Source organism: Saccharomyces cerevisiae, chromosome VII, assembly GCF_000146045.2.
Source record: "Saccharomyces cerevisiae S288C chromosome VII, complete sequence".
Lineage (NCBI taxonomy): Eukaryota > Fungi > Ascomycota > Saccharomycetes > Saccharomycetales > Saccharomycetaceae > Saccharomyces > Saccharomyces cerevisiae.
The window spans coordinates 452404-465036 of NC_001139.9; the positions used below are offsets into that span (position 1 = coordinate 452404).

The 12633-nt window shown below is 38.9% G+C and overlaps 7 protein-coding genes across 7 annotated transcripts; 5 read left to right on the top strand and 2 right to left on the bottom strand.

Moving 5' to 3' along the window:
• Positions 1–2157, top strand: STT3 (dolichyl-diphosphooligosaccharide--protein glycosyltransferase subunit STT3; the record flags this gene model as incomplete). The annotated part of the gene is made up of 1 exon (NM_001180887.1): positions 1–2157. The coding sequence occupies one exon, from the start codon at positions 1–3 to the stop codon at positions 2155–2157; it is 2157 nt and encodes a 718-aa protein (NP_011493.1).
• Positions 2158–2381: 224 nt separating this feature from the next.
• ALK1 (protein kinase ALK1) lies at positions 2382–4664 on the top strand (the record flags this gene model as incomplete). Its single annotated transcript, NM_001180886.1, has 1 exon — positions 2382–4664. One exon carries the CDS (start codon positions 2382–2384, stop codon positions 4662–4664), a length of 2283 nt encoding a protein of 760 aa, NP_011494.1.
• Positions 4665–4759: 95 nt separating this feature from the next.
• Positions 4760–5467, bottom strand: GET1 (GET complex subunit GET1; the record flags this gene model as incomplete). The annotated part of the gene is made up of 1 exon (NM_001180885.1): positions 4760–5467. The coding sequence occupies one exon, from the start codon at positions 5465–5467 to the stop codon at positions 4760–4762; it is 708 nt and encodes a 235-aa protein (NP_011495.1).
• A 285-nt stretch (positions 5468–5752) lies between these two features.
• CKB1 (casein kinase 2 regulatory subunit CKB1) lies at positions 5753–6589 on the top strand (the record flags this gene model as incomplete). The annotated part of the gene is made up of 1 exon (NM_001180884.3): positions 5753–6589. One exon carries the CDS (start codon positions 5753–5755, stop codon positions 6587–6589), a length of 837 nt encoding a protein of 278 aa, NP_011496.3.
• Positions 6590–6706: 117 nt separating this feature from the next.
• Positions 6707–7261, bottom strand: JAC1 (J-type chaperone JAC1; the record flags this gene model as incomplete). Its single annotated transcript, NM_001180883.1, has 1 exon — positions 6707–7261. One exon carries the CDS (start codon positions 7259–7261, stop codon positions 6707–6709), a length of 555 nt encoding a protein of 184 aa, NP_011497.1.
• A 189-nt stretch (positions 7262–7450) lies between these two features.
• Positions 7451–8962, top strand: ATE1 (arginyltransferase; the record flags this gene model as incomplete). Its single annotated transcript, NM_001180882.1, has 1 exon — positions 7451–8962. The coding sequence occupies one exon, from the start codon at positions 7451–7453 to the stop codon at positions 8960–8962; it is 1512 nt and encodes a 503-aa protein (NP_011498.1).
• Positions 8963–9262: 300 nt separating this feature from the next.
• Positions 9263–12508, top strand: KAP122 (Kap122p; the record flags this gene model as incomplete). Its single annotated transcript, NM_001180881.1, has 1 exon — positions 9263–12508. The coding sequence occupies one exon, from the start codon at positions 9263–9265 to the stop codon at positions 12506–12508; it is 3246 nt and encodes a 1081-aa protein (NP_011499.1).
• Positions 12509–12633: the final 125 nt, after the last annotated feature.

Sequence of the window (12633 nt, forward strand, 5' to 3'; positions counted from 1 at the left end):
ATGGGATCCGACCGGTCGTGTGTTTTGTCTGTGTTTCAGACCATCCTCAAGCTCGTCATCTTCGTGGCGATTTTTGGGGCTGCCATATCATCACGTTTGTTTGCAGTCATCAAATTTGAGTCTATTATCCATGAATTCGACCCCTGGTTCAATTATAGGGCTACCAAATATCTCGTCAACAATTCGTTTTACAAGTTTTTGAACTGGTTTGACGACCGTACCTGGTACCCCCTCGGAAGGGTTACTGGAGGGACTTTATATCCTGGTTTGATGACGACTAGTGCGTTCATCTGGCACGCCCTGCGCAACTGGTTGGGCTTGCCCATTGACATCAGAAACGTTTGTGTGCTATTTGCGCCACTATTTTCTGGGGTCACCGCCTGGGCGACTTACGAATTTACGAAAGAGATTAAAGATGCCAGCGCTGGGCTTTTGGCTGCTGGTTTTATAGCCATTGTCCCCGGTTATATATCTAGATCAGTGGCGGGGTCCTACGATAATGAGGCCATTGCCATTACACTATTAATGGTCACTTTCATGTTTTGGATTAAGGCCCAAAAGACTGGCTCTATCATGCACGCAACGTGTGCAGCTTTATTCTACTTCTACATGGTGTCGGCTTGGGGTGGATACGTGTTCATCACCAACTTGATCCCACTCCATGTCTTTTTGCTGATTTTGATGGGCAGATATTCGTCCAAACTGTATTCTGCCTACACCACTTGGTACGCTATTGGAACTGTTGCATCCATGCAGATCCCATTTGTCGGTTTCCTACCTATCAGGTCTAACGACCACATGGCCGCATTGGGTGTTTTCGGTTTGATTCAGATTGTCGCCTTCGGTGACTTCGTGAAGGGCCAAATCAGCACAGCTAAGTTTAAAGTCATCATGATGGTTTCTCTGTTTTTGATCTTGGTCCTTGGTGTGGTCGGACTTTCTGCCTTGACCTATATGGGGTTGATTGCCCCTTGGACTGGTAGATTTTATTCGTTATGGGATACCAACTACGCAAAGATCCACATTCCTATCATTGCCTCCGTTTCCGAACATCAACCCGTTTCGTGGCCCGCTTTCTTCTTTGATACCCACTTTTTGATCTGGCTATTCCCCGCCGGTGTATTCCTACTATTCCTCGACTTGAAAGACGAGCACGTTTTTGTCATCGCTTACTCCGTTCTGTGTTCGTACTTTGCCGGTGTTATGGTTAGATTGATGTTGACTTTGACACCAGTCATCTGTGTGTCCGCCGCCGTCGCATTGTCCAAGATATTTGACATCTACCTGGATTTCAAGACAAGTGACCGCAAATACGCCATCAAACCTGCGGCACTACTGGCCAAATTGATTGTTTCCGGATCATTCATCTTTTATTTGTATCTTTTCGTCTTCCATTCTACTTGGGTAACAAGAACTGCATACTCTTCTCCTTCTGTTGTTTTGCCATCACAAACCCCAGATGGTAAATTGGCGTTGATCGACGACTTCAGGGAAGCGTACTATTGGTTAAGAATGAACTCTGATGAGGACAGTAAGGTTGCAGCGTGGTGGGATTACGGTTACCAAATTGGTGGCATGGCAGACAGAACCACTTTAGTCGATAACAACACGTGGAACAATACTCACATCGCCATCGTTGGTAAAGCCATGGCTTCCCCTGAAGAGAAATCTTACGAAATTCTAAAAGAGCATGATGTCGATTATGTCTTGGTCATCTTTGGTGGTCTAATTGGGTTTGGTGGTGATGACATCAACAAATTCTTGTGGATGATCAGAATTAGCGAGGGAATCTGGCCAGAAGAGATAAAAGAGCGTGATTTCTATACCGCAGAGGGAGAATACAGAGTAGATGCAAGGGCTTCTGAGACCATGAGGAACTCGCTACTTTACAAGATGTCCTACAAAGATTTCCCACAATTATTCAATGGTGGCCAAGCCACTGACAGAGTGCGTCAACAAATGATCACACCATTAGACGTCCCACCATTAGACTACTTCGACGAAGTTTTTACTTCCGAAAACTGGATGGTTAGAATATATCAATTGAAGAAGGATGATGCCCAAGGTAGAACTTTGAGGGACGTTGGTGAGTTAACCAGGTCTTCTACGAAAACCAGAAGGTCCATAAAGAGACCTGAATTAGGCTTGAGAGTCTAAATTGGCCACACATTAAAGGAAATGACTAAGATAAAATATACATATATAAAAAGATAAACAAATAAGTATAAGTTTGGTTTCCCTTCCCGTTATTATGATCGCTCGTGACGGATCGTCTTTGCCCTTTTTGGTAAAACGTAAACAAAATAACAATAGAAAAAATAACAACTTTATCAATGTTTATTTTTATTTATTAAGTATTTGATGTGAAGTAGTTTTTCTAAATGCTACTTCATTTTGACATTGTAATTCAATTACTATCAAGTCATACCCTTAAATCGCACCAAGTAGAGCCCCCCATGGATTTTGAAACGTCGTTCGAAGAATTTGTCGAAGATAAACGATTCATTGCTCTAGAGGTATCTGATAATGATGACGATTGTGACACTGATTTGACTGCTGACACAGCTGACGAGCTGGAAAGCTCTGCTATCTTAAAGATGAGGGAGTCTGATGCATCTTTAAATGTTACCACCGGCAATAATACATCAAGGAAAACGACTTCCAATTCCAAAAAACGATGGTCTCTATTATCCAATCATTCTGCTGTTTCATCATCTAAATCTAAGAAAAGATGGTCTGTACTTTCTTCAAGCTTTACCAGTGAATCTCATAAGGACAGGGAATCGAGGAACGTTTTGCAACAAAAAAGAAAATCCTTGCAGAGTTATTCAAGCTTAGATACGGTAGCATCTAATAGCTCTATCTCTGCTTCTTCTTCTTTGAAAAGATCGTCCACTGGTCTTTCCCTCAGACAATTGTTTACCAAGATAGGCATAAACGATGATATATCACAACCTGGGATCGGGATTCCGCAAGGTAAGGAAAATCTGCCTCCAACTATGGGCAAAAAAAATTCATCAATTGCTTCCACTAGTTCGGAAAACAGACTTAGGACACCATTGAAGCCGCTTGTTAATCATTCTAAAAGGCCCACTTCACAACCACAACAGCAACAACCACTATATAATGCATCATTGTCCTCGAGAAGATCGTCGATTTCTTCCACTGTCTCTTCTTCCAGCTCGTCTAAATGGAGATTCTGGAAGAGAAATAAGAACCAGACACCTGCATTGTTGCAACCAGACCACCATTCTTTAAAAACCTTTCCTGCAGTAAACCGTCGTGATTCCATGACGCCCGTTGAACCAAGAAATATGGTAAAACATAAGACATCCTTTTCAGATTTCCATAAGACTATCTTCAGTTCAAATACGTATTCTGAAAGCAGCGATACAATATCTTCCATGGAAATTACTTTGAAAAACAAAGCTTCTTCCTCAAGTCTATCTTTGAACGTGTTGAAGAAAAGGAATTCGCAATCAAGTTTGAAGCACAAAAGTTCACATGCATCCTTACAAAAATTCAAAAGAAACAAAGGAAAGTCCTCCATGATAGCACCATCGACAGCAACTAATAGCAGCAATGATGACTCTTGTAGCTACAGTTCCAAAAATTCTACGTTGAGTCACCGAATATCGTTACCTGTACCGGACCAAGTTTCCCGTGATAAAATTCAGAACAAATTAAGATATTCGACCTCATTACTCTCATTAAATTCTAAATCATCTTTACCGATGAACAAAAATGATCATGATGAGACACTTCTAAGACAGATTTTACTAAATTGTGATATAAAGAGAATTTTAAACCCCGCAAAAGGAGATGTATTGCCTTTAATCAACGATGTAAACCATTTGTCATCAATACAATTAACATCAAATGTTTGGCAAATTGGTGAAGTAATCTGTAAAAAAGTTTCTCTCGGTACTATTGATGACATTACATGGGATAGAAAGTTCTTATCTTTGCAGGAACTGGAAAAACTCAAAATCATGCAACAAAAATTTGATGGCATACCGCAACTATTGAAAAGTTTTGTTGTTAAAGAGGCAAATGGGGGGTTGTATTTGTACTTACTATTCAAAGATCACGGTACCCCAATTTCGTTAATCTCACTGAAAAACTGGAAGCAGATTCTAAAGATTTTTTGGTCTTGTGCTGGTATAATTCATGGGTTGGAAAAAAATTTGAAATTTGAACATCGTAATCTTACTTTGGATAATATTTTGATAGATGGTAATGGGAATATAACAATTATTGATTTTAAATGCAGTAGATTGCAAACTCCTCAAGATGATGTTTTATATCTACGGCTAGATCATCCACTCTTTTTTCTAAATGGGAAAGACAAGAGTAAAATAAACGAATACCAGTATCAATTTGAGTTTGAAATCTATCAAAGTATGCGGATCTTGTTGAACATGGACGCGTCAGCTTTTGAGCCCATGACAAATTTGTATTGGTTATATTACCTGTCACGCGTTTTACTAAAGTTTGGTGACAGGAAGCTTGGTAAGAATGATGCAAACAGGGATAAAATGGCAAGGGTGATAAACCATTTGGAAATGAACTTGGCAGTTCATAAAAGAGGGGGGCAGTTATTCAAAAGATTGGAGACGGAGGACATTAAGAATACTGGAGATTTACTAAAACTTTATAAATAAAACAAATAGGAATGTTGACATTTATATTTCATTTTCTTTCTATTGTATACTCCAATACATAAACATATTATATATACGTACATAATGTAATAACACTAATCTAAAATAATGGCATCGTCGACAGCATCCAAGGCTTTCTCCTCTTGAGTCTCCACAGATGCAGGTGCTTCCATTTTGGGAGTCAAAAACAATTGCTTAACGATAAATTCCACGCCGTTGATGACATTCATCAATGCCCAAACCCAGATTCCCAAAGAGACACTCTGTAAAGCCATATCATCAAACTTGGAAGCACCAAATTTGCCCTCCATTATATGCCATTTCTGAGAAATAGTCCTTAGAGGATGCAAGAGAACATATAACCAGCCTTGAGACCAAACACCACTTACAAACGTAGGGAACAAGGTGCTAGTCGAGGAACTCAACTTGTAAACTGGTGTCTTGCCGTACATAATCTTAAACACAAAAAATGGCACCGTCAATGCCAATAACCTGAGTTTGTGAAGATGGGCCTGAAAGGCTTTATTTTCTGATTGTATTTCGTCCTTCAAGTTATTTATTTCTTTATCTAACGAGTCCAATTTTCTATTGTTCTTAGTCCATTTGGCATAATTATCCTGCGCGGAGATAGAGTTGTTGAATTCTTTTAATTCGTGACGTTCTTTGACCTTGGCTAAGTATTTTTTGGATAATTCATTTCCTGGTGCAAATTTAGAGATCCATTTCTCGTGGTATTTGTTTGTATACTGTAGAAACTTTGTGACCACAATAAAGAATATCGCTACCGCTGCTGCCCAATGCATTTCTCCTATTTCAATCAACTAGACGTAGTTCAAGGATTGCAAACTGTCCTGCTTTCTTTTATCTGGTCTTTTTATCCCGAGGTATTGTTGTATATACCACTACTCTGTGATTTTTTTTCACTCTTGGGAAGGAAAGAAAAAGTGAAAACATCAACTGGTAAGTGTCTAATGACAAAAACAGGAGGTAGTTGGTACGTGCAAAACACGATAGTGACGTTAATCCGAATCTGTAAATTGGTGAATTGGTATTTAGAAGCGACCATTAGCTAAAAGAGAGAGAAAACTATGTCGCAAGAGTTTGTGGAAGACTATTCACGTACAGGGTCCTCAGACGACGAGGATAGTGGAGCTTATGACGAGTGGATTCCATCGTTCTGTTCCAGATTTGGTCACGAGTACTTCTGCCAAGTCCCGACAGAGTTTATCGAGGATGATTTCAATATGACCTCGTTATCCCAAGAGGTACCCCACTACCGGAAAGCTCTGGATTTGATATTGGATTTGGAGGCTATGAGTGATGAAGAAGAGGACGAAGACGACGTGGTGGAAGAAGACGAAGTGGATCAAGAGATGCAGAGTAATGACGGTCATGATGAAGGCAAAAGGAGAAACAAGTCGCCAGTGGTGAACAAGAGTATTATCGAGCACGCAGCAGAACAGTTATACGGATTGATACATGCAAGATTTATTCTGACCAAGCCAGGCCTGCAAGCAATGGCTGAAAAATTCGACCACAAGGAATTTGGAACGTGCCCCCGTTACTATTGTAATGGCATGCAGTTGCTGCCTTGTGGGTTGAGCGATACAGTTGGGAAACACACCGTAAGGTTGTACTGTCCCAGTTGTCAGGACTTGTATCTTCCCCAATCATCTAGATTCCTGTGCTTAGAAGGTGCATTTTGGGGGACAAGCTTCCCTGGTGTGTTCTTGAAACATTTCAAAGAATTGGAAGAGTATGTGGAAAGGAAAAGTAAAGAGTCCTACGAGTTGAAAGTTTTTGGGTTCAGGATAAATGATGAGGCAGTATCTGGTCCTAGAATGAAGTGGTTGAGACAATATCCATCCACGGAGGAGGACTGGGAAGAATTTGCCAAATGCGAGTTCGAGACACCGGCGGTTTAACCCTTGATTTATTTTCCTCTTTGCCCTACCATATACATATGTACTTTACCTATTTACATTGTTTCAGTTTTTATATCACCACTATTATTATTATTACTATTACCACTTTGGAGTACTTTAGTGATTCATTTCCAATTGTTTTCCTGGAGCCCAGTCTTTGAATGCCTTGGCCAAGTTGTACCAGTACTTTAGCTCCACGGTCAACTTCACTGCGGCGGCGTAATCCTTGTCATTGTAGCATTGTCCCAACTGGGCTTCAATATCTTGAATTCTTTCCTTGTTTTGCTTTTCAAGCAGCTTCACACCAGCTTCGTCGTCCATCTGGGATAATTCATCATGGATGTCTAGAACTTTCAATAGTAACTGTGGATCACTGGTAGTTACTTCATTTGAGGTCTGTTCTTGCGTCAAATCGATATTGCGCAAGAGTTTTAGCATATATTGTGACCTTCTAAGGGGATCTTTGAGAGTATGGTAAGCTTGATTAAGAGTTGATGACTGTTCACTACCTTGTTGGGCCATGTCTGGATGGTGCTGTGCTTGTAATTGCCTATACTCCTTCCTTAATCTGGATTGATCGATAGTCCAAATGGGTAGCTTTTTGGGGAAGGTCTTTGGGAACAGCTCGTAAAATGTAGAAGTGAATCTTCGTTGAACCAAGTATTTCAACATTGTGCTTGTGGGGCTTCTTGATACCTGTTTCCATTATCAGCCTCAGCCTTTAATTTCGCATCATCTTTTTAGTTTCCTTTTCTTTTTCGTTTTTTTTTTACCTATTGTTAAGAATTACGCTGTGAGTTTCATTGCTATTGTTACAAAAGACAAGATAGTCTCAAGATACAACTGAGAAGAAGCACAATTATGTCCGATAGATTCGTTATTTGGGCTCCCTCGATGCACAATGAACCTGCCGCAAAGTGTGGGTATTGTCACGGTAATAAGGGGGGCAACATGGATCAGTTGTTCGCATTGGATTCGTGGGCTCATCGTTATATGAACAAAATGGACGTTGTAAAGATTGAAAACTGCACAATTGGCTCTTTCGTGGAACATATGGATGTAGCCACGTATGATCGCATGTGTAATATGGGATTTAGAAGGTCTGGTAAGTTTCTTTATAAAGTGGACCCGTTGAGGAATTGTTGTAGGTTATACACCATTCGAACTGCCCCTCAAGAATTGAATATGACAAAGGAATTGAAAAAATGCATCAGCCGCTTTGCTACTAGAATAACAAGTGAGGACTACTGCCCAGCCGCTGTTGCAAGCAGTGATTTTGTGGGCAAAATTGTTAATGCAGAGATGAATTCTAAAACATTCTATACCCGATTTGAGCCTGCACTTTATAGTGAAGAAAAGTATCACTTATTTGTCAAATATCAGGAAAAAGTGCATCAAGACTACAATAATTCGCCGAAGTCCTTTAAGCGATTCCTATGTGATACGCCCTTTGGCCCTGAAGCGGTGTTGGGGACACAAGAATCATGGGAGCAGTTAAACAATTGGCAGCGAATGAAGCCAGGCGAGAAACTGAAGCATATGGGTCCTGTGCACGAATGCTACTACTATGAGGGTAAATTAATTGCCATCACTGTGTCAGATATCTTGCCCAGTGGTATATCTTCGGTATATTTTATTTGGGATCCAGACTACAGTAAATGGTCCCTAGGGAAGCTCAGTGCTTTGCGCGATCTTGCCATCATTCAAAGGACAAATCTGCAATACTATTACCTGGGGTACTATATTGAGGACTGTCCGAAGATGAATTATAAAGCAAACTATGGTGCGGAAGTACTGGATGTGTGTCACAGTAAATATATCCCATTGAAACCCATTCAGGATATGATTTCTAGGGGCAAACTCTTTGTCATAGGTGAAGAAGAGACGAAAGTTACTAAGGAGCTCTACCTCGTTGACTCTGAAACCGGAAGAGGGGAGGGATTTCCCACTGATAATGTTGTCAAGTACAAGAATATTGCTGAGGAAATATACGGTGTGGGAGGGTGTGCGTTTAAATCTGCAAATGAATCTGCATTGGAATTGAAAGAACTTTACGGTATACCGTACGAAGAGGAAGATTTAGATACCATCTACCATTTGAAAGAACACAATGGCCATGCTCCAAATGGTATTCCTAATGTGGTGCCGGGATTACTCCCGCTATGGGAATTGCTGGACATTATGCAATCTGGCAAGATCACTGACCTGGAGGGAAGACTATTTCTCTTCGAAATCGAAACGGAGGGGATTCGACCATTAATTAACTTTTATAGCGAACCTCCGAATGTCAAGAAACGTATTTGTGACGTGATACGGTTATTTGGCTTCGAAACTTGTATGAAAGCCGTCATTTTATATAGTGAGCAAATGTGAGCCTTCAACACACTATTCTAATAACAATCCTAATGTATAACATTTTTTAGCATTCAAACATTCTCACCATCGCGCTGAGATAATTTTATATAGTTGATGGAATAGTTTTGGAGGTGATTTATCCATTAAATACCTGATGCTTTTTTGTCTCCTCATCGCGTGAAAAATTTGAGAAAAAGCTCGAACTATTTGTAGCACTTCACTGTATTGCTAACAGTTCTTAAAAACTTCAGAACATATAGATATTGCTAAACACAGATTTGAATACCATAGTAACTAGTCTCTTATTCTTAGTTTTTGATGAGCTCCATTCACGAGGTTGTGGCTCTTATTGAAGAGCTGTACTCTCCTCATCCGAAACATGATGTTAATCAGATTCAACAGAGTTTACAGTCAATCCAGAAATCAGAGCAAGGCTTCCACCTAGCTAATGAGCTTTTATCTGATGACAAGTACTCTGCGAATGTCAAGTACTTTGGTGCACTGACTTTAACTGTGCAACTAAATACGCGGGGTGAAAACGATTATGAAACCCTATGGAATGTTTTCAGGTCAAATTTATTGTACTTGACGAAATTCAGTACATTGTACGTTTCCAATCCTAATATGTACGGGCAATCTCTAATCATAATTAAAAAGTTAATGTCAAACTTGTCATTGATCTTCACTAAAATCAACGATCCGCAGCTTAATAACGCTGGAAATGAAAATATGATTAAGCAATGGAACAATCCCATAAATACGTTTATTCAACTTATGTCGGTTCAAAATCAAAACATTAATGCAGACCAACTGTTGCTTGACTCAATCAACTGCTCCTTAACATACGAGCAACTGTCTCAATTTGTTAGCCTATCTCAGAAACATAATGAACTGGCATTGACGTTTACAGAAGTTATTGTGGAAGATTTGACGAAGTTCCAAACAAAGAGGCATTCAATGTCTCAAATCCACGAAGTAGTCCATGAGCATTTATATATTTCAACTATGGCTTTGATCAACTTGAACTTAACTGCACAAGCTGTCTTCAATCCTACCGTATTTGATTGTATTACTGCTTGGATTAATTATATCTCATTAACCAGAAGCGTATCTTCAAGTGGTAGAATGGATTTGTCGGAAATTTTTCAAAACCTGATTGACTTGATGTATCAGTCTACAGAAGGATCGGACGGTTATGAGAATGCGGAAAAGATCCTAACAATATTTGGTAATGTTTTTGCTAATGATCCATTATTAATGAGTTACGATTTGAGACAACAAATCGAGTGTATTTTCTTAGGTGTAGTAAGGCCTGATTCTGGCATAACCGACATATCTAACAAAAATTCTTGGATGCTACAATATATGAATTATTTAGTTACCAATGATTTTTTTTCCGAATTGAAGGAATTGGCCATTTGTATTGTGGATTTCTTGCAAATTAACACGTTAAGTGTTTGTAATAAATTATTTACTAACATTCAAGCAGCTGATAATGGTCAAGTTCAAGATGAATATATTCAGGAATACATCAAAGTCCTTTTGCAAATGACCAATTTCCCTTTAACTCCTGTCTTACAAGAGTTCTTTTCTGTTAGAATGGTTGATTTTTGGTTGGATTTATCGGATGCTTACACTAATTTGGCTAGCGAAACTTTGAGGCCAAATTCTATTGAGCTGTCTACACAAATTTTTCAGCAGTTGATCAATATTTATTTACCCAAAATTTCTTTGAGTGTGAAACAAAGAATAATTGAAGAAGAGGGTGAGAGCACTTCTGTGAACGAATTTGAAGATTTTAGAAACGCTGTCAGTGACCTTGCTCAATCTCTCTGGTCTATTTTGGGAAACGATAATTTAACAAATGTGCTAATTGATGGTATGGGCCAAATGCCTGCTGCGAGTGATGAGACTCTCATCATCAAGGATACTGATGTTTTGTTTCGAATTGAAACGATGTGTTTTGTTTTGAATACTATATTGGTTGATATGACTCTATCAGAAAGCCCATGGATTAAAAATATCGTTGATGCCAACAAATTCTTCAACCAAAATGTCATATCCGTCTTCCAAACTGGTTTCCAAACTAGTGCCAGTACAAAAGTCAGTCAAATTTTGAAACTTGACTTCGTAAGAACAAGTACAACTTTAATCGGCACTTTGGCTGGTTATTTTAAACAGGAACCTTTTCAATTAAACCCATACGTGGAAGCTTTATTTCAAGGTTTGCACACTTGCACCAATTTTACTAGTAAAAACGAACAAGAAAAAATTTCGAACGATAAACTTGAAGTTATGGTTATCAAGACTGTTTCAACATTATGTGAGACATGCCGTGAGGAGTTGACTCCATATTTGATGCATTTTATAAGCTTTTTAAACACAGTCATTATGCCAGACTCCAATGTTTCACATTTCACTAGAACTAAATTGGTTAGATCTATAGGTTATGTCGTTCAATGTCAAGTCTCCAACGGTCCAGAGGAGCAAGCTAAATATATTTTACAATTGACGAACCTATTGAGCGGCTCAATAGAGCATTGTTTGGCTTCATCGGTACAGTTACAAGAACAACAAGATTATATTAATTGTCTATTATACTGTATATCTGAGCTAGCAACAAGTTTGATCCAACCTACTGAAATCATCGAAAATGATGCATTACTACAAAGGTTATCTGAGTTTCAAAGTTTCTGGTCCAGCGATCCCTTACAAATCCGATCGAAAATTATGTGCACCATTGATAAGGTCTTGGATAATTCAATATATTGTAAAAACTCCGCCTTTGTGGAGATCGGTTGTTTGATTGTTGGTAAAGGATTAAATCTGCCCGACGGGGAACCGTACTTCCTCAAGTACAATATGTCTGAAGTTATGAATTTTGTTTTGCGGCATGTCCCCAACTGTGAGCTTGCTACTTGCTTGCCTTATTTTGTTTATTTATTAGAAAAGCTTATTTCAGAGTTCAGGAAGGAACTAACACCACAAGAATTTGATTTCATGTTTGAAAAGATCCTTCTAGTCTATTATGATGCATATATTATCAATGATCCGGACCTTTTACAAATGACAATAGGTTTTGTTAATAACGTTTTGGACGTGAAGCCAGGCTTAGCTATTGGCAGTAAACATTGGACATCATTTATTTTACCTCAATTTTTAAAATTAATACCTTCAAGAGAAAAGTTCACAATTGTTGCGGTGGCAAAATTTTGGACTAAGTTGATCAATAATAAGAAATACAACCAAGAAGAACTCACAACTGTTAGGCAACAAGTTTCCTCTATAGGAGGAGACCTTGTGTACCAAATTATGTATGGCTTATTCCACACACAAAGGTCCGATCTGAATAGTTACACAGATCTGCTAAGAGCTTTGGTAGCCAAGTTTCCAATTGAAGCAAGAGAGTGGCTCGTTGCTGTTTTGCCCCAAATATGTAACAATCCTGCAGGTCATGAAAAATTTATTAATAAATTACTTATTACGAGAGGAAGCAGAGCAGCTGGAAATGTTATTTTGCAGTGGTGGTTGGATTGTACCACACTTCCAAATTACCAAGGATGATTTGTTAAGAATTTCTCCGCTGAGGGTGAAGGCTATTCTTTGTTACATTTTATTTAGTAATGCGTTGATCCTTTTTGATAGATTTTTTTTTTGTGCTTTAAAGATAGTAGCAGTATATATGTGTG